Source organism: Bos taurus, chromosome 11 (genome assembly GCF_002263795.3).
Source record: "Bos taurus isolate L1 Dominette 01449 registration number 42190680 breed Hereford chromosome 11, ARS-UCD2.0, whole genome shotgun sequence".
Taxonomy (NCBI): domain Eukaryota; kingdom Metazoa; phylum Chordata; class Mammalia; order Artiodactyla; family Bovidae; genus Bos; species Bos taurus.
This window is the reverse complement of record NC_037338.1, coordinates 86,225,655-86,243,687: the sequence shown is the minus strand read 5'-3', so window position 1 is coordinate 86,243,687 and position 18,033 is coordinate 86,225,655. Positions and strand designations below refer to the sequence as shown.

The window sequence follows — 18,033 nt, the reverse complement described above, 5'->3', positions numbered from 1 at the left end:
TCATGGATTTGGGTCGCTGATATAAGCCCATTAGTTTTGCTCACCTTACACACCATTCTCAAACAAGCATTTATTTCGCTTTGTATTCTGTGCACCGGCGGTTTGAGCTCGATTCTGCTGGGTGCTTATCCTGGTTGCCATCCCTTGTGTTTGAAGTGCGTTACCAGGTTGGCGGTGGGGCTGGACTCTGGTGGCCTCAGTGGGACGCCCGTGTCTGCTCCTGTGGCCTCTCCTTGTCCAGCAGGCTAGCCCGGGCTTCTCCCTCGGGGCGGGAGGTGGGGGGGTTTCTGAGAGAGAACAGAATGCCTCTGGAAGCCAGGCTCGGAACTGGCACACCACCATCTGTAAAAGCAAGTCCCAAGGCTCAGCCAGATGCAAGGCATGCAGAAACAGGCACCATCTTCTGATGGAGGAGGCTGCAGAGTCACATCTCGGAGGGAGGGCAGTCGTAGTAGCCAGGCTGACAAACGCTTGACGTCTCTGTGCCCATGCTCTCCAGAGTCACGAATACATAAAGAGCCCGACGTTCACCCCCACAACTGGCCGTCACGAGCATGGACTCTTTAACCTGTACCACGCGATGGATGGTGCCAGCCACCTGCATGTGTTGGTTGTCAAGGAGTATGAGATGGCGATTTATAAGAAGTACTGGCCCAACCATATCATGCTGGTCCTTCCCAGCATCTTCAACAGCGCTGGAGTTGGTAGGCCTTCATTTTTTTCCAAATTTGTTGCAAAGTTAAATTCAAGACACGTTGACTTCATAGGAAATCCACTGAGAAATGTTTTTCTAGACCGAACATCTGTTTCCCCTTAGTCCCCTCCAACAGGTGTGTGCATATGAATTACATTCATTCTGTAATCACTGCTGTCCCACCACTGCACCAAGACCACCTACACTGTGTGTGTGCTCTTCTGAATGTTGTGTGTGTGTGTGTACCCAGTGGCTTCAGTCGTGTTCCACTTTTTGTGACCCCATGGACTGTAGCCCTCAGGTTCCTCTGTCCATGGGATTTTCCAGGCATGCCTACTGGAGTGGGTCACCATGCCCTCCTCCAGGGGATCTTCCTGACCCAAGGGGTGAACCTGAATCTCCTACGTCTCCTGCATTGCAGGTGGATTCTTTACCAGTGAGCCACTGGGGACGCCCCTGAATGTTCTTAATCAGTTCAGTTCAGTCGCTCATTTGAGTCCGACTCTTTGCGACCATATGGACTGCAGCACGCCAGGCCTCCCTGTCCATCACCAACTCCCGGAGTCTACTCAAACTCATGTCCATTGAGTCGGTGATGCCATCCAACCATTTTATCCTCTGTTGTCCCCTTCTCCTCCTGCCTTCAATCTTTCCCAGCATCAGGGTCTTTTCAAATGAGTCAGCTCTTCGCATCAGGTGGCCAAAGTATTGGAGTTTCAGCTTCAACATCAGTCCTTCCGATGAATATTCAGGACTAATCTCCTTTAGGATGGACTGGTTTGATCTCCTTGCAGTCCAAGGGACTCTCAAGAGTCTTCTCCAACACCACAGTTCAAAAGCATCAATTCTTTGGTGCTCAGCCTTCTTCACAGTCCAACTCTCACATCCATACATGACTACAGGAAAAACCATAGCCTTGACTAGACGAACCTTTGTTAGCAAAGTAATGTCTCTGCTTTTTAATATACTGTCTAGGTTGGTCATAACTTTCCTTTCAAGGAGTGTCTTTTAATTTCATGGCTGCAGTCACCATCCGCAGTGACTATGCTGCTGCTGCTGCTTAGTCGCTTCAATCGTGTCCAACTCTGTGCAACCCCATAGATGGTAGCCCACCAGGCTTCCCCGTCCCTGGGATTCTCCAGGCAAGAACACTGGAGTGGGTTGTCATTTCCTTCTCCAACACATGAAAGTAAAAAGTGAAAGTAAAGTCGCTTAGTCGTGTCTGACTCTTATCAACCCCATGGACTACAGCCTACCAGGCTCCTCCGTCCATGAGATTTTCCAGGCAAGAGTACTGGAGTGGGGTGCCATTGCCTTCTCCGGCAGTGACTATGGAGCCCCCCAAAATAAAGTCTGTCACTGTTTCCACAGTTTCCCCATCTATTTGCCATGAAGTGATGGGACTGGATGACATGATCTTAGTTTTCTGAATGTTGAGCTTTAAGCCAACTTTTTCACTCTCCTCTTTCACTTTCATCAAGAGGCTCTTTAGTTGTTCTTCACTTTCTGCCATACAGGTGGTGTCATCTGCATATCTGAGGTTATTGATATTTCTCTGGGCAATCTTGATTCCAGCTTGTGCTTCATCCAGCCCAGTGTTTCTCATAATGTACTCTGCATATAAATTAAATAAGCAGGGTGACACTATACAGCCTTGATGTACTCCTTTTCCTATTTGGAGCTAGTCTGTTGTTCCATGTCCAGTTCTAACTGTTGCTTCCTGACCTGCATACAGGTTTCTCAAGAGGCAGGTCAGGTGGTCTGGTATTCCCAACTCTTTCAGAATTTTCCACAGTGTTAGACCCTAATTTCACTAACTGCAGGTTTTCTGGGATAACCTGTCACTTGAATTCTTTGGTGATAGACCCCTTAAAACACGCCCTACTCAATAAAATTTCTGTGAATGGAGACTTGAGAGAGTCTTCTAGGGGTTGACTGAAAAAAAAAAAGCACAATGAGAGAATTGTGAGTAAGGTTTTACTGGGGGCAGAATGAGGACCAGAGCCTGGGAGACAGCCTCTCAGATAGCTCCGAGGAACTACTCCCAGGAGATGAGGGGAGAGGTCGGTGTGTATGTGAGGGAAGGGGGTTAACTGCCATCAGGCACACATATCAGCAGAAGGATGGTGCTGGTCATGGACAGCAGGTGTCTCCATTAAGGATTTTCGTGCTTTTTTAGATAGGAGACAGTGCAGGAAACCGGGCTTATAAAATCTTCTCCTGAAAAATATCTCACGATCTGAAGGCCTGTTCTGCTGGTTTGTCCTAGAGCACAGAGTGCCTCATTCTCCACCCTGAACTGCTTGCGGGGTGTGTTGAAGGTATGCAGTGGCCACTAGTGACCTCATCCTTGTAGAGGCAGATGGTGAGAGATGGTTTTTGTCTGCATAGAATCGAAAGACCTTTCTCTTTCACCTTTCTGGCTTTTAAAGCTATTTTGATTTGTTGACAATTCTTTTTTTCTTCAGTGCTCAGTTATCAGTTTATTCATGGTCTCAGCTGTTAAAAAAGCAAAGATAAATAGACAGATGTGTGCACAAATGGGAGGGGAGTGTTTTCTGACCTCGAATTTCCTCTTCTGAGTCAACAGCCTATAGCGAGTGGATAAGGACTGCAGAGAAGAGGAGGTAGGGCTGGGGCCTGGGTGGGCTTTCGTCAAATTCTTGTTCTTAGCGGGGCTTTGTCCTGGGTGGGGGTGGGCACTTGGACTGACCCGAGTCGGGGTCATCTGCTCATTTCAGGTGCCGCCCACTTCCTGATCAAGGAGCTGTCTTACCACAACCTGGAGCTGGAGCGGAACCGTCAGGAGGAGCTGGGAATCAAGCCCCAGGACATCTGGCCTTTCATTGTGATTTCTGATGACTCCTGCGTGATGTGGAATGTGGTGGACGTCGACAGTGGTGGGGAGAGAAGCAGGTGAGAGCCCCTTTCCCAACGGCACCCCAGTAACACAAGGGAGCAGGCGCTCTGCCCAGTGGGGGATTCTTGTCCATCCTTTGAGGACCCCAGAGGGCGCCTCCTCTTCGAAGATGTGGTGTGCGGTGGACAGAACCCTATCTGGGGTGGGCTCACCCGCCAAGCCTTTGAGTTTTTAATTGAAAACATTTTACTGAGGCACAGTAGAGACAGAAAATAATGCAACATAAATTCAGTATAAAATATTAAAAAAAAAGAGTGTCATACATATCCAGGTATTTTCGCAAACAGAACACACCCACTTAACAAACTCCCTGATGAAGAAATGGACCATCACCATCACTGATGTGCCCTCCCCCACACCTTCTAGAACCTTCTCCCTGCCCCAGCCTCCTCCTGACATGAAGCTGCATTTTTATTTGCTGTGTGACATTCGGGAAACGACTCTTTCTGGGGCAGCTTTCAAAGGGGCACTTGCCCTTGTCCTAGAGGTTTGTTATGAGGATTAGGTAAACCGTGAATTGTGTGCCTGGAGGGGGGTGATGGAGCGCCAGGAGGTAGAAAAGGCTCAGTAGGTAGAGCTGCATCTGAGCATCATTGGGAAGATACCCCTGTGTGGTTTTTTGGCACAAGTATTTCAACTTAGCCTTTTATCTTTGGCTTATTTGAGAAACAACTTGAATGCTTGGCTTTTTTTTTTTTTTTGAGAGACGATGTAAGGTTAGTTCTTCTCTTTTGTGTTAGTGAGTCCTAAGTCCTAGTGTAACAACTTCCATCCTCACCACTGTTCTTCTAGAAAAAAAATGTGTTCGGTCTGATAGAGCTCAGAGACATGACAACAGCAAGCCGCCATGCTTTCAGTGTTTTCACTGTCAGCCTTCCGAGGGCGAGAGCTTGGCTGAGCACAGCGATGAGGAAGAGAACTAAGCTTTTTCCCTCTGCTTTTCTGAATTTCGTTCCGAAGCAGAATGTTCAAGTCCTGGTGTGTCAGAGCTGGCTGAGGCCTTAGGGAGCTTAGCAGAAGCACCTCAGCTGGGGAAAAGGAAGCTGAGATGCAGAGAAGTTGAGCCACTTACTGGGTCTCTCACACACAGAACTCTTGTTGCCTGGGCTACCAGCCCCGGGGTTACTCCCTTCAGCTGCCCTCCCTGTTCGTCAGGTGGCCCTCACTGTCTTTCCAGACCTCAGTCGCCATCAGGGTGGGGTGGGAGGTGCTTACACACAGCCTCCTTCCCTCCCCCTAACCTCCTTGGAATTGCCACCAGAAACTCGAGGTGGCATGGCATGCTGCAGAGAATGTGGGCTCTGGAGACAGACAACACCCTTCCAGCCAAGCTCTGTTGAGTAACACTGGCCAAGTCAGCCACAGCCTCCTTTTCTTCATCTGTGAAATGGGGATGATGGTTCTATGTGACAAGATTGCTGCGAGGATCAGTGATAGTGAATTCGAAGTGCCTGGTGGCTGTGATGGGTCCTGGGCGCAGCAGCCCGCCGGGCATGTTCAGGGGAAAGCAGCGGCCTGGCCAGCCCAGTCTGCATGCCAACCTGGGGATGTCTGTCTCCCTCCTTCGAGCAGAGAATTTTCCTGGTCGGAGAGAAACGTGTCCTTGAAGCACATCATGCAGCACATCGAGGCATCCCCCAACATCACCCACTACGCCCTGATTGGCATGCGGAAGTGGTCCAGCAAGACTGGGAGCCACGAGGTGCGAGAGCCCTTCTCCCGCTGCCATGTGCATGACTTCATCGTCTTGAACGTGGACTTGACCCAGAACGTGCAGTACAACCAGAACCGGTGAGCCCCGCCCGACCACGGCCATCAGCTCAGCCCGCGGTCCCAGGGCCTTTTGTCCAACCACATCCATCAGCTCAGCCCATGGTCAGGGCCCTTTGTCCAGCCACGTCCATCAGCTCAGCGCACGGTCCCAGGGCCCTTTGTCCAGCCACGTCCATCAGCTCAGCCCACGGTCCCAGGGCCCTTTGTCCAGCCACGTCCATCAGCTCAGCCCACGGTCCCAGGGCCCTTTGTCCAGCCACGTCCATCAGCTCAGCCCGCGGTCCCAGGGCCCTCTGCAAGGTGCAGCCTTACTCCTGGAGGGCGCTTGCTCCTTCCTTGCCCTGCAGGGCCTTCCTACCCATGGCACTGGCCTGGCCCCTTGCTTTCAGTCCTCATGGATTTTTCTTTTTTTTTTTTAGTATTTTTGTTGCATAATTTTAGGGGAGATTTGCATAAGACCATTCAGCTTCCTTCACCAGTTCACACGGTACCTTATTTAATGACTTCCGTTCTTCTAAGTGGTGTTTCTCTTGCTTTTCTGGCTCCTTCTGTGAACACATTACTTTCTAGGAGCTTGAGCCCTGAAGGAAATGATAATTTCCTTGTGTCCCTCTCTCTGGATCTAGTCGCAGAAGTGCTCATGTCTCAAGAAGAATCCAGTCGCTAATGTTAGCGAGCCCTCTACCTGCCAGAGAGTGGGTACATCCCCAAGAGTGCCTACAGAGGAGTGTCTGTTTTGGAGCAGACTGACCTGCTAGGAATGTGGGTTCTGCCGTTTGTCAGCTTTGACATTTAGGCAGATGACTCGCCATCTCTGAGTCTTGATTTCCTTCTGTAACAGTGGCTCATATATTTACTCTGGGAGACCAGTTGTCTTCTTTCTAACACGTAGATGAAGTGGCATTTGTTAAGTCCCCTTCACGGTACCTGGCATGGAGTGCCAAGCTCAGTCATGTCCGACTCTTTGTGACCCCATGGACTATAGCCTACCAGGCTCCTCTGTCCATGGGATTTTCCAGGCAAGAATACTGGAATGGGTTGCCATTTCCTTCTCCAGAGGATCTTCCCAACCCGGGGATCGAATCCCAGTCTCCCACATTGCAGGCAGACGCTTTACCATCTGAGCCGCCAGGGAAACAATAAATGTACTCTGGGAGGTCAGTTGCTTTTTAACACATAGATGAAGTGACATCTGCTAAGTCCCCTTCAGGGTGCCTGGCTTGGCGTGCATGATCCACACTCGACAGAGCTTCTGTGGTAAAAGCCTGAGTACACCCTGCCTTCCTGGTGCAGGGGCACCACAGCTTGTTTCCTTCTTGGTTTGCCTCCTGTGCCTCCCAGGGGAAGGTCTTTGGGGGCAGGAATGAGCTTGCTCATCTTCCCAGATACGGGGGTGTCTGGTGGCGGCGTGACCGTGAGCTAACTGGAGGCCGACCCGCCCCCCTCCTCTGTTCCCACCAGGTTCATGTGTGACGACGTGGACTTCAACCTGCGGGTGCACAGCGCCGGCCTCCTGCTCTGCCGGTTCAACCGCTTCAGCGTGATGAAGAAGCAGATCTCGGTGGGCGGGCACAGGTCCTTCCACATCACGTCCAAGGTGGGTGCGGCCGTGTGCTCGGAGAGAGCTGCTACCCGTGGTGGGAAAGCTGGTGGGGAGGCCACCCGGGCACCTCTGAGTCAGTGGGGTGGGCTTGACGGCTAGGAAGTGCTAGTGAAGGTTTCCTGCTGGGAGCCCTGAGAAGGGAAAGACTCCATCGAGTTTCCCTTCTCGTCTCCAGTTGTGTGTGTGTGTGTGTGTGTGTGTCTCCCTGCCACGTGCACACCACCAGCCTTCCAGTGTGCCCTTGCCCTCACCTCCCACCCCCACCCCACGCTCTCTCTCTGCGTGATTTCTTGAGCACATCTCCATCAGTGTCTTTGCTGCTCACTTGTCTGGCTTTTCTGCTGGGCAGAGCCCTTGGGGGTCAGATGTGGTACAGTGCTCTTCTTAGGTTCCCCGGGACAGCGCCTGCTAAATATTGCCTGAATGGGACTGACAGGCTAGCTTGATGGGTGTGCCATCTGCCCCAGAGACAGCCTCCAGGTGGGGGGAGACATGTCCTCAGTGATCTGTATCCTCCAGGAACCCGTAGGGTGCTGGCACACCCCTGCCTTGAAGGTCCCTTTGATCCATGGAGCAGAGTGGCAGAGATAAGCTGAAGAAGTAGGAGAACCCATTGAAAGGTGTCCATCAGAGGACTTAAGTAGTCTTATGTATGTGCACAGTCTGTTCGGCTCCAGCCTGGGAAATACGTTGGTGATGGAGTAAGAGATTGTGTGCTCAGAGGGCTGGGCTGTCGAGAGGAAGACCAGTGGGACTGGACAGGAGACAGAGAGGATCTGTAGGTCAGGGGGAAGGCTGACCCTTCCCAGGAGCTGACATCTCGGAATCTGGCGGAACACTGGGTCCTTGGGTTCTCTTTATTTTTTTCTAGACAAGATAGCCAGGTCTCTGCACGGAGTGGTCATTGTCTATAGTCGCTCATGCCGTGGTCAGTTTTCACACATCACACTTTAGTTAAGCCACATTTTCCTTAATGGAGAGCTTCACCGTGGACATATATGTTCTCACATCATGGTTGCACACAGCCATCCACGACGGGAAGGCCCACCCCGGGTCCCCGGGAGTGGCTGACGCCCGCCCATCCCCACGCAGGTGTCGGACAGCCCCATGGCCGTCGTGCCCGCCCAGTACATCTGCGCCCCCGACAGCAAGCACACGTTCCTTGCGGCCCCCGCGCAGCTCCTCCTGGAGAAGTTCCTCCAGCACCACAGCCACCGCTTCTTCCCGCTGTCCCTGAAAAATCTCGGCCACCCTGTGCTGTCCGTGGACTGCTACCTGAACCTGGGGTCTCAGGTAACCATCCGAGGGGGGCCCTGTCGAGTCCCTCAGTCAGAGAAGTCCCTCAACATGGGAGCTAGAACCCAGAACTTGGAATTATAGCCCCCCAACTCTGTCAGCTCTGGCCTGGCCCCCGCTTTACAATCGATAAGATAAAGGCTGAAAGAATTGAAATGGTGTGCCCCCATATCAAGGGGCTTCCCTGGTGGCTCAGTGGTAAAGAACCCACCTGCCAGTGCAGGCACAGGAGATGCAGGTTTGATCCCTGGGCCGGGAAGATGCCCTGGAGGAGGGCATGGCAACCCACCCCAGTATTCTTGCCTGGAGAATCCCGTGGACAGAGGAAGCTGGCCGGCTACAGTCCATGGGGTCGAAAAGAGTCGGACACAACTGAACCGACTTAGCACACACACCCTGATATAGAAAGTTAGGAATCAAACTTACTACTAATGCCAGAACATCTCTGATTCTCAAATGAGGTAATGAATAGATATATCTGGGTAAGTCTCGAAGTTGATGTTTAGAACATAACATTTGGAAATGACATTGAAAGCTGTGTTTGGTCCTCCAAGCCTGAGCTTGACCTGGCAGTTAGTGTGTGTTAGATGCAAAGCTCTAGCACAGTGCTGTGGGGTGTTTCATGGAAAATGACTTTTCTCATGGATTCCATTTTTTCCCCCCCAGATCTCTGTGTGTTATGTGAGCTCCAGGCCCCACTCTTTAAACATCAGCTGCTCTGACTTCGTGTTCAGTGGACTCCTGCTGTACCTCTGTGACTCTTTCGTGGGAGCTAGCTTTTTGAAAAAGTTTCATTTTCTGAAAGGTAACTTCTCGAGCTCTTATGGTGGACCTTGACTTGAATGGCTGTCATCACTGGCACCTCTGTGGAGGTGAACCCGGTCCTCATCCTTTTTGGCAACGAGTAAACTGAGACTCAGGCCTCCGTGGTGGCTCAGTGAAAGAATCTGCCTGCCAGTACAGGAGACATGGGTTTGATCCCTGAGTCGGGAAGATCCCTTGGAGGAGGACATGGCAACCCACTTCAGTATTCTTGCCTGGAGAATCCCATGGACAGAGGAGCCTGGTGGGCTACAGTCCACGGGGTCACAAAGAGTCAGACAGGACTGAGCGACTAAACAAGAACAGCAAAACTGAGACTCAGGGCTTGTGACTTCCCCGGCTCCCCAGGGAGGCACAAGAAAGCTGGGGTGGGATCCCAGGATGGCTCTTCCCCTCTACCTGTTTGCACAGAGATAAGACACATCCCCTTTCTTCCCAGTGACCAGCAGATATTTTCGACTTTTCTGTTGCTTTTCAGGCCAGGCTCTTAGCCTAAGCATGCAGACCTCCTAGACATTTTTCTTCTTGGTGGATGAGTTCTTCTTTGTCCTGGGCTGCTGCGTGCATCTTTACTTTCCTTCTAATCTTTCTCCCTCTATAGGTGTTTTCGTGCTGGAGTGGTTGAGAGTGGGAAACGTTCATTCAGTATGACTTAAAAACACTATTTCCAATCCAGCTGGCATCCCTAATTGATCTTCACTTTTTCTTGGTTGGCCGTGACTCCCACCTTCCTCTCTGCGAGGTGTTGAGTGAGCATCGGGGTTGCATAAGCTTTGGGGAAATAGTCAGAGGTTTCCGCAACATTCTGTGCTCCTGGGAAACATCTTGTCTAATAGAAAGATAGGGTGTGGAGGTAGAAGGGTAGATGGTATGAACACCCATGATTATTGATGTGTGCTAGGGTTCGAGAGGAAGGAGAATTCACATTGCCAGGCAGGAGGAGAGGCAGGAGGCACATGGGGCCTGGGCGGGCGGCCGACTGCGATGGGTGAAGAGGGCAGGGTTAGGCTGCGGGGCGGGGTGTTTCCCACCAGGGCTGGACCTGAGGATGCTGGTTTGTAATCCTAAGAGTCTTTCTCCTTCTCCCTGTCTGCTCAACTTCTTTGCCATCATTTCTTGGTTCCACGTTGTCTCATCTGCCAGACCTGCAAAGTCACACGCTCATCCGTCATCTGGCTAAGATGGCGAAGCAGCCCCTGGAAACAGGCGCTCGCTTGGACATCTGGCCCTTCCCTTCCAAAAGCAGCATCGTCTTTTGTTCTGGCAAACGGCAGCCGGGCGGGAGCTTTCCTGCGCAGAAACTGCCCTGTTCCGTTCACACACCTCTGCCGTTGTCCACACAGGTGCCACCTTGTGTGTGATCTGTCAGGACCGCAACTCGCTCCGCCAGACAGTCGTCCGCCTGGAGCTGGAAGACGAGTGGCAGTTTCGGCTGCGAGATGAATTCCAGACGGCCAACGCCAAGGAGGACCGGCCACTCTTCTTCCTGACCGGACGGCACATCTGAGGGTGGAGCCTGCCCAACCTCAGGCTGCTGAGGCTACAGGAAGAATTAGAACCCCGGGGTGTCTGGACCGGGACGGGACCCAGTGGTGTTTGCTGCCACACCTTCATGGTAGGTGCCACGGAACCATAGGTCCCAGAGATGCGTGGAGACTTACTGAGAGCCACAGGGACGAGTGGATGGTGAGCAAGAACTCCAACCCCAGACCCCTAGGTTCCGGGCCAGACCCCACCGCCCTGGCCTGTATCGAAGTCCATTTTATGAAGAACAAAGTTTTGCTTACTGTCACGACATCCATATGCTTCCACGGACACACTTGGACAAACTTGACTTTCCTCTTAGTTCTGAAGGATCCCTCTTGGATTATTTTGTAGAGATGCCAGCATTTCAGATGATGGATGTGGTGTTGGCTAAGTAGGTTTCCCTCTAACCTACTCCAGAGCAATAGTCCAAAAGACCATTTTAACCATAAAGGCTAACACAAGGAAAAACGAAGTAGGTTCACTTAATTATGAATTGTGTAAGGTTACTCTTTTAGAAACTAGCCCAAAGGCATCAAATTTAATAAAGTAAAACAAATAGTTTCACTTCGGAGCAAATACGATTCTATTAAAATAGTATAGGGTAAATACCCTACCTCTTAGAAAGGGCAAAAGTGAAAAGAAACTTTTTTTTAAAAAACTACAGGGCTTGCAGGAAGGAAATTAGGGTTGCAGAGATTGACCTTGAGAAACAGAATTTGCCTTACAAAGGAAAGAGAGCCAAACGTCTTTCTTGAAACAAACAATGAAAACAACCAAAGCGATAGGGAAAGTAGCTGATAAGAACTAGACTTCTGACTCTAATTTATTGAAGCTCAGTTTTTAATCTCCTTGAATTGCTCGTCTTCTCTTCTGAATGTTTGGTCCTTGTCCAGAGAGGAAGGGGACAGACAAGGTCACGGTTGTACTGTGATACCTGTACTCTGCCTTGCCTGCCGGAATACATTTTAAACCAGCATGTTAGGGTGCCCCCTAGAGGCCGGGCCCAGGGCCAGGTGCTTTCACTATCTTGCTTACCCTTTCCAGCAGCCTTGTGCTGTGGCATCTTTCTTCCCGTTTGAAAGGTGAGCCAGTTGAGATGGAAACAGTGCATCGCCCCAGGATCACACAGCTGCAGACTCTGGGGAAGAAGAGAAGCAGAGCAGACTCCGGGGTCGGTCTCCCCAGCCCACCACACTGTTTGTGGAGTGGCCCGTAACCAGAGGAAGAGTTGAAAGGTCCTCAGAAATGAATCAGCAGAATGCATTCTTGTCCATCCATCTTAGACGTTTATAAGCACTCTAATGGATACTAATCCGAGAAGGAATTATGTTCAAAGATGATGCCAAAGAGTTAATGTCAATCTTTTCTTCCCTGAGGAAAAAAAAATAGTCCATGAGTATAAAAATTTTAGATCAATGTTTCTAAAAAAACGATCACTTTGTATATGTCATTATTCCTATTTTGGAATAAAAACTTACCTTTTTGAGTTCTACCTTCTTGAGTCTTTCATAAATGATGGCTTCTAGGCTGTTCTTCCCGTTTTATTTGTTAATTTAAAGTTGAAAAAAAACCTAACATCTCGTTTGTTCCAGCCTTATAAATAAAATTCATAATGCATGTATTGTTTCTTTGGTGGGAATGAATTGCAGTATCTTAGAGAACTACCTGCTTGAAATCTCAATGTGTGACAGAAAGGGTAGTTTGGGAAATAAAAGAATAAATTCTTAAAAGTAAGTGTATACTAAGATGTGCTCGTTGTTCAGCTGCTCAGTCATGTCCCACTCTTTGCAACTGCATGGACTGCAGCATGCCAGACTTCCCTGTCCTTCACTAGCTCCCTGAGTCTGTTCAAACTCGTGTCCATTGAGTCAGTGATGCCATCCAATCATCTCATCCTGTGCTGCCTCCTGCCCTCAATCTTTCCCAGCATCAGGAGATCTTTTCCAATGAGTTGGCTTTTCTCATCAGGTGGCCAAAGTATTGGAGCTTTAGCATCAGCCCCTCCAGTGAATATTCAGGATTGATTTCCCTTGGGATTGACTGGTTTGATCTCCTTGCAGCTGATGGGTTGAAGCTCAGGCTGAGAGAGTGTGGATCCCCAGGTAGGCAGGGCCCTGGGGGGCCAGGCCTTTGTGAATAAGACAGACTCACAGCAGCCCCCTCTCTGTGGCATTGTTTTGTCCCCACAGTCACTTGAGGCAGTTATTAGCAGATATGAGCTCCCTAGGACAATACAAAAATAAACTTGCAAGTAAAACTCATAACAAAAATAAAGGAAATGTTATAAGGGAGGAGGTGATAACCTCCATAATGAGTCAGTACAGCAAACAATCCTATAAAACAAGTGTAATTAAATTCAGGGGAAAAGATGGTGTTGTATCCAGGACCAAAAAAAACACAGCAATTACAGATCTTGGAAGTTAAAACCTCAGTGGGCAGATGAAATAGACCAGCTCAAGAGTGAAACAGACAGCTGGGAGGTGAGCCGAAAAAAGTCTAGAGGACAGCACAAGGAATGTTCCCAATCTCTGCTCACCCTTTACTTCTTCCTCCGTTCACTGTGTATCAGCTGCGCGGCCCTCCTGGACCTCTGGGACCACTGTGTATCAGCTGCCCGGCCCTCCTGGACCTCTGGGACCACTGTGTATCAGCTGCCCGGCCCTCCTGGACCTCTGGGGCCACTGCCAGGCCAGTGCCCACCTCTGCCCAGGGTGCTCCTCCCCCTCACATCTGCCTGGACCCCTCCCTCACTTCCTCTGGGCCCTTAATACTCAAAAGCCACCTCCTCAGTGTCGTCATCCCTCACTGAGTGTACCAGAACACAGTGTGTTTAGTTGTCTCTGCTTTTTTTCTTGGTCTTTCCCCTTGAAAGTAGGAATTGTATGAGATAGTTTCGCTGCTCTGTTCTCAGAGCCGTGATTATGCCCAGCACATGGTGGATGCTCGTGAAATGCCCACCGAGTGAATGAATGAATCTCTTCTATCTTAGCTGATCCCAACATGGGAGCTGGGGGTGGGAGCGGTCAGTGATGGAGGAATTGATAAAATGAGGGAAATTGAGCACAAATTCTTGGTTTACTAGGGGTAGAAGTGATTAACATAATTAGTGAAAAAGGAACATTTAAACATGTGTTAAAAACATTTAGAGTAGCTGCTAAAAGGGAAAAACTGGATGGCCAACACCTTAAACATCAAAGGGAAAATCAGCACTGACAAAATCAGTGTAGGAGTTGAGTGGGCTGGGGAGGGGAAGGGGGTAAAAAGCAAGAAAACTTGGGGAATAAAGAACATATCTAAAACTATCAATAATGAAATTAATTTTCTTGACTCAGATTGTGTCAAGAAAGCTAATCAGACTAGGACTTCATATTTAAAAATTAAATAGGCAATAGGATGTTTTAAGTTAAAGTCCCAGGTTCTACTCAGGGTGATAAGACTGTCCCCAAACTTTGTAAAAATGCCAACTATGAAATATGAATAACTCTGAGAAATATGAGAAGGGGTAAATTGTGTAATCAGAAGGGGAGACTAGTACATCTCTTGCAGAAGTAGAGAAAGAAGACTCACAGAAATGAGAGTTGGTCTACAGTAATTAGCCTTCAAAGAGGAGAGGATTCTTGTATAATAAAAATTCCAGAAAATGTTCTAGGATGGATAGTAGTGATGGTTGCATACATCGTGAAAGTGCTAATTTTTATGTGTACATAAACACAATAAAAAACTCTCCCAGAACCTTGGGAAATATGGAATTTTGTACTTCTGCAAGGCCAGATAACAGTCACCCCAAAACCAGATAACGATAGTAAGTTCACACCAATAATACTGATTCTTTTTTCCTGAATGCTTTCAGCAATCTAAGACTCTTGCAATAAAGGAGGAGAAATCGTTCTCCATTTATATGGAGCAACATCGAGCAACATTTATATGGATGTCAGTGTTCTCAACACAGGATGTGGCAGTGCAGAGGGCATGGAATCTGAAACTGGGAGACTTGGGTTCGCTTCTTGGTTCCTTTGCCAAGTCAACCAGCTCCATATGTTAGCTATGAAATCAGCAACAGTGAGTAGCAAATTTTTTTCACCATATACTATGGTTATGTATTTTACTAGATGACTAAATGTCCATTATTTCATTTAATCATCACAATTAACACTTGAAGTAGATCATTGGTATCATTTTACACAAAAGAAACTAGGGCTCAGAAAGGCTAGGTGACTCATCTGAGATCACACAGGTCTCAGGTGACAAAATGAATCTAGATTCATCCCTGCACGTGTAAGGACAGTTCCATTAACATCACAGCTACTTCTTATTTTGAGTCATTTACTCCCACCAAATGCTGTATATTAGTAGGTGCTGTTGGCTTCTAAGACTCTGTGCAATGAAAAATACTGATCCCAAATTTTCTCACTGAGAGGAGAGGTGTTGGGTTGCCTGTTGAAGGTGGTTCTGGGTTCATGCATGTACCACAGGCAGCACATAAGTACCATCCAGAGTCCAGGAAACCCCCAGCATCAAGGTTTAGGAACCACTTCCAATAAAGGTGTCTGCACTAAACCTCTCAGGTCTGGCTTCAGATTCTGCAGACAGCCCTCATTTCAGGGAAAACCATGAACCAAGGGCAAGTCCAGTGTCCACAGCTGCTGTTTCTTTTTCAGTCTACTGGCTTAAGAAGACTTCCAGCTCAAAAGGAATTAGCATTTTAATTAGTGAAACAGTTGGAAAGGCCAGTACAGAGTTTTCAAGTCCTTCAGGTCTAGAGGAGAAACAGAAATTCTGTGACTGCATTTGTCATTCGCCGAATAGACTGTCCCAGTTTCCTTGTGCCTTTTCTTCTAGAACTCTGGCGAGCAGCAGTTTTTCTCTCTTAGGATCTTTACTCCATGCAAGGTTTTTCCTTGGGTGGCAATCCACCCTGCCAGAAAGAGTGGGCTTTAGGTGGTGCTGAGTGGAATTGTGTTCCCCAAAATGATATATTGAAGTCCTAAGGAGAGTGAAAAAATTGGCTTAAAGCTCAGCATTCAGAAAACTAAGATCATGGCATCCGGTCCCATCACTTCATGGGAAGTAGATGGGGAAACAGTGACAGACTTTATTTTTCTGGGCTCCAAAATCACTACAGATGGTGACTGCAGCCATGAAATTAAAAGATGCTTACTCCTTGGAAGAAAAGTTATGACCAACTTAGACAGCATATTAAAAAGCAGAGACATTACTTTGCCAACAAAGGTCCGTCTAGTCAAGGCTATGGTTTTTCCATTAGTCATGTATGGATGTGAGAGTTGGACTGTAAAGAAAGCTGAGTGCGAAAGAATTGATGCTTTTGAACTGTGGTGTTGGAGAAGACTCTTGAGAGTCCCTTGGACTGCAAGGAGATCCAACCAGTCCATCCTAAAGGAAATCAGTCCTGAATATTCAAAGTTTTAAAGCTGAAACTCCAATACTTTGGCCACCTGATGCGAAGAGCTGACTTATTTGAAAAGACCCTGATGCTGGGAAAGATTGAAGGCGGGAGGAGAAGGGCATGAAAGAGGATAAGATGGTTGGACGGCATCACCAACTCAATGGACATGAGTTTGAGTGAACTCCGGGAGTTGGTGATGGACAGGGAGGCCTGGCGTGCTGCAGTCCATGCGGTCGCAAAGAGTCAGATACGACTGAGCGACTGAACTGAACCTTCAGTCCTTCAGTATGTGAATTTAATTGGAAATAGAGTTGTTGCTAATGTAGTTAGTTGAAATGAGATCATATTGGAGTCAAGTCGACTCCTAATCTACTTGTAAGTGGTGTCTTTATAAGAGAAAGAAACACAGGAAGAATGCCATGGGCCCATGGACACAGACTGGAGTGGTCTATCTACATGTTAAGGAATTCCAAGGATTGCTGGGGACCATCAGAAGCTGAAGACAAAGATTCTTTACTAGAGCTCCAGAGATGGGCCTTTAAGATCAGATCACAGGACTTCCCAGATGACTCAGTGGTAAAGAACCTGCCTGCCAGTACAGGAGATGCAGGTTCGATCCCTGCCTGGAGAAGGAAACCCACTCCAGTATTCTTGCCAGAACCCCATGGACAGAGGAATGTGGTGGGCTACAGTCCATGTGATCTCAAAGAGTTGTACATGGTTTAGTGACTGACCAAAAACAGCAGGGGCATCACCGACTCAGTGGACATGAGTTTGAGCAAGCTCTAGGAGATGGTGAAGGACAGGGAAGCCTGGCGTGCTGCAATTCATGGGGTCATAAAGAGTCAGACATGACTGAGCAACTTAACAACCACCACCACAGGCGCCCTCAGCCAGTGCCACAGCCCAGCCACGCAGGGCAGAGAGGGGCTGTCCCTCCACATGCCCATCTGGGGCATGTCCTTGTCCATCCACCGGGCGGCCTTATGCCCGACTGCAGAGCCACCTGACGGGAGGTCCCCGAGACCAGCGCTGGGCGACTCCTTTCCAGGACGTCCTTCTTCCCCGACAAGGAGGGTGGTTGGCTCTGTGCAGGCTCCCCGTGAGGCGTGTGTCATCGCCTCTGGCCTTTTCTCACAGCCTCTGGGGCTGGGGGCTGGGACAGTCGCCTCCCAGCCACACAGCGCTCCCTGTACAGCACCCCGGGCCGTGTGCCCAGCCTGGGCCTTCCTCCTCCAGCCGCACGTCCTGTCTTCCTTTGCCTATTCCAGCTTCTCACTTCAAACAAGGTGCCCATCCAGGTGTGTGTGTGTAGTGTGTTGATTTGTCAAGTATGTATGTGTCAAGTATGTGGTGTGATACATGTGCATGCATGTGTGTGCACATGGTGCGTGTGTGGTGTGTCTGTGTGCACGTGGTGTGTCTGTGTGACTGTGTACACATGGTGTGTGTCGTGTATCTGTGATTGTGTGCATGCGGTGTGTGTGGTGTGTCTGTGATTGTGTGCACGCGCGTGTGTGGTGTGTCTGTGTGGTTGTGTGCATGTGGTATATCTGTGTGATTGTGCACACATGGTGTGTGTGGTGTATCTGTGTGGTTGTGTGCATGTGGTGTGTGTGGTGTGTCTATGTGATTGTGTGCACGCACATGTGTGGTGTGTCTGTGTGTGTACATGGTGTGTCTGTGCACACGTGTGTGTGGTGTATCTGTGATTGTGTGCATGTGGTGTGTGTGGTGTGTCTGTGTGATTGTGTGTACGTGGTGTGTCTGTGTGTGCACATATGGTGTGTGTGGTGTATCTGTGTGATTGTGTGTATGTGGTATGTCTGTGTGATTGTGCACACATGGTGTGTGTGGTGTATCTGTGTGGTTGTGTGCATGTGGTGTGTGTGGTGTGTCTGTGTGATTGTGTGCACGTGATGTGTGTGCACAGGTGCTGGTTCTGACATGAACCAGGTGGGTGATGGTGGATCAGGAGTTGGACTCAGTTCGGA

General features: G+C 49.1%; 1 protein-coding gene across 11 annotated transcripts in view; it reads left to right on the top strand.

Moving 5' to 3' along the window:
- GREB1 (growth regulating estrogen receptor binding 1) overlaps nucleotides 1-12,127 on the top strand; it is a 134,560-nt gene extending 122,433 nt beyond the window's left edge. For 9 of the 11 annotated variants that reach the window (XM_024998441.2, XM_024998440.2, XM_010810181.4 and 6 more), the window contains exons 27-33: nucleotides 500-704; nucleotides 3,436-3,610; nucleotides 5,187-5,405; nucleotides 6,849-6,984; nucleotides 8,083-8,283; nucleotides 8,953-9,091; nucleotides 10,452-12,127. In XM_024998441.2, the coding sequence (XP_024854209.1) occupies nucleotides 500-704; nucleotides 3,436-3,610; nucleotides 5,187-5,405; nucleotides 6,849-6,984; nucleotides 8,083-8,283; nucleotides 8,953-9,091; nucleotides 10,452-10,615 (1,239 nt within the window). In that variant the 3' untranslated portion in view covers nucleotides 10,616-12,127. Of the gene's footprint in view, nucleotides 1-499; nucleotides 705-3,435; nucleotides 3,611-5,186; nucleotides 5,406-6,848; nucleotides 6,985-8,082; nucleotides 8,284-8,952; nucleotides 9,092-10,451 lie in introns of those variants that run through there. The other 2 variants (NM_001205631.2, XM_024998448.2) reach the window with 2 other exon arrangements.
- Nucleotides 12,128-18,033: the final 5,906 nt, after the last annotated feature.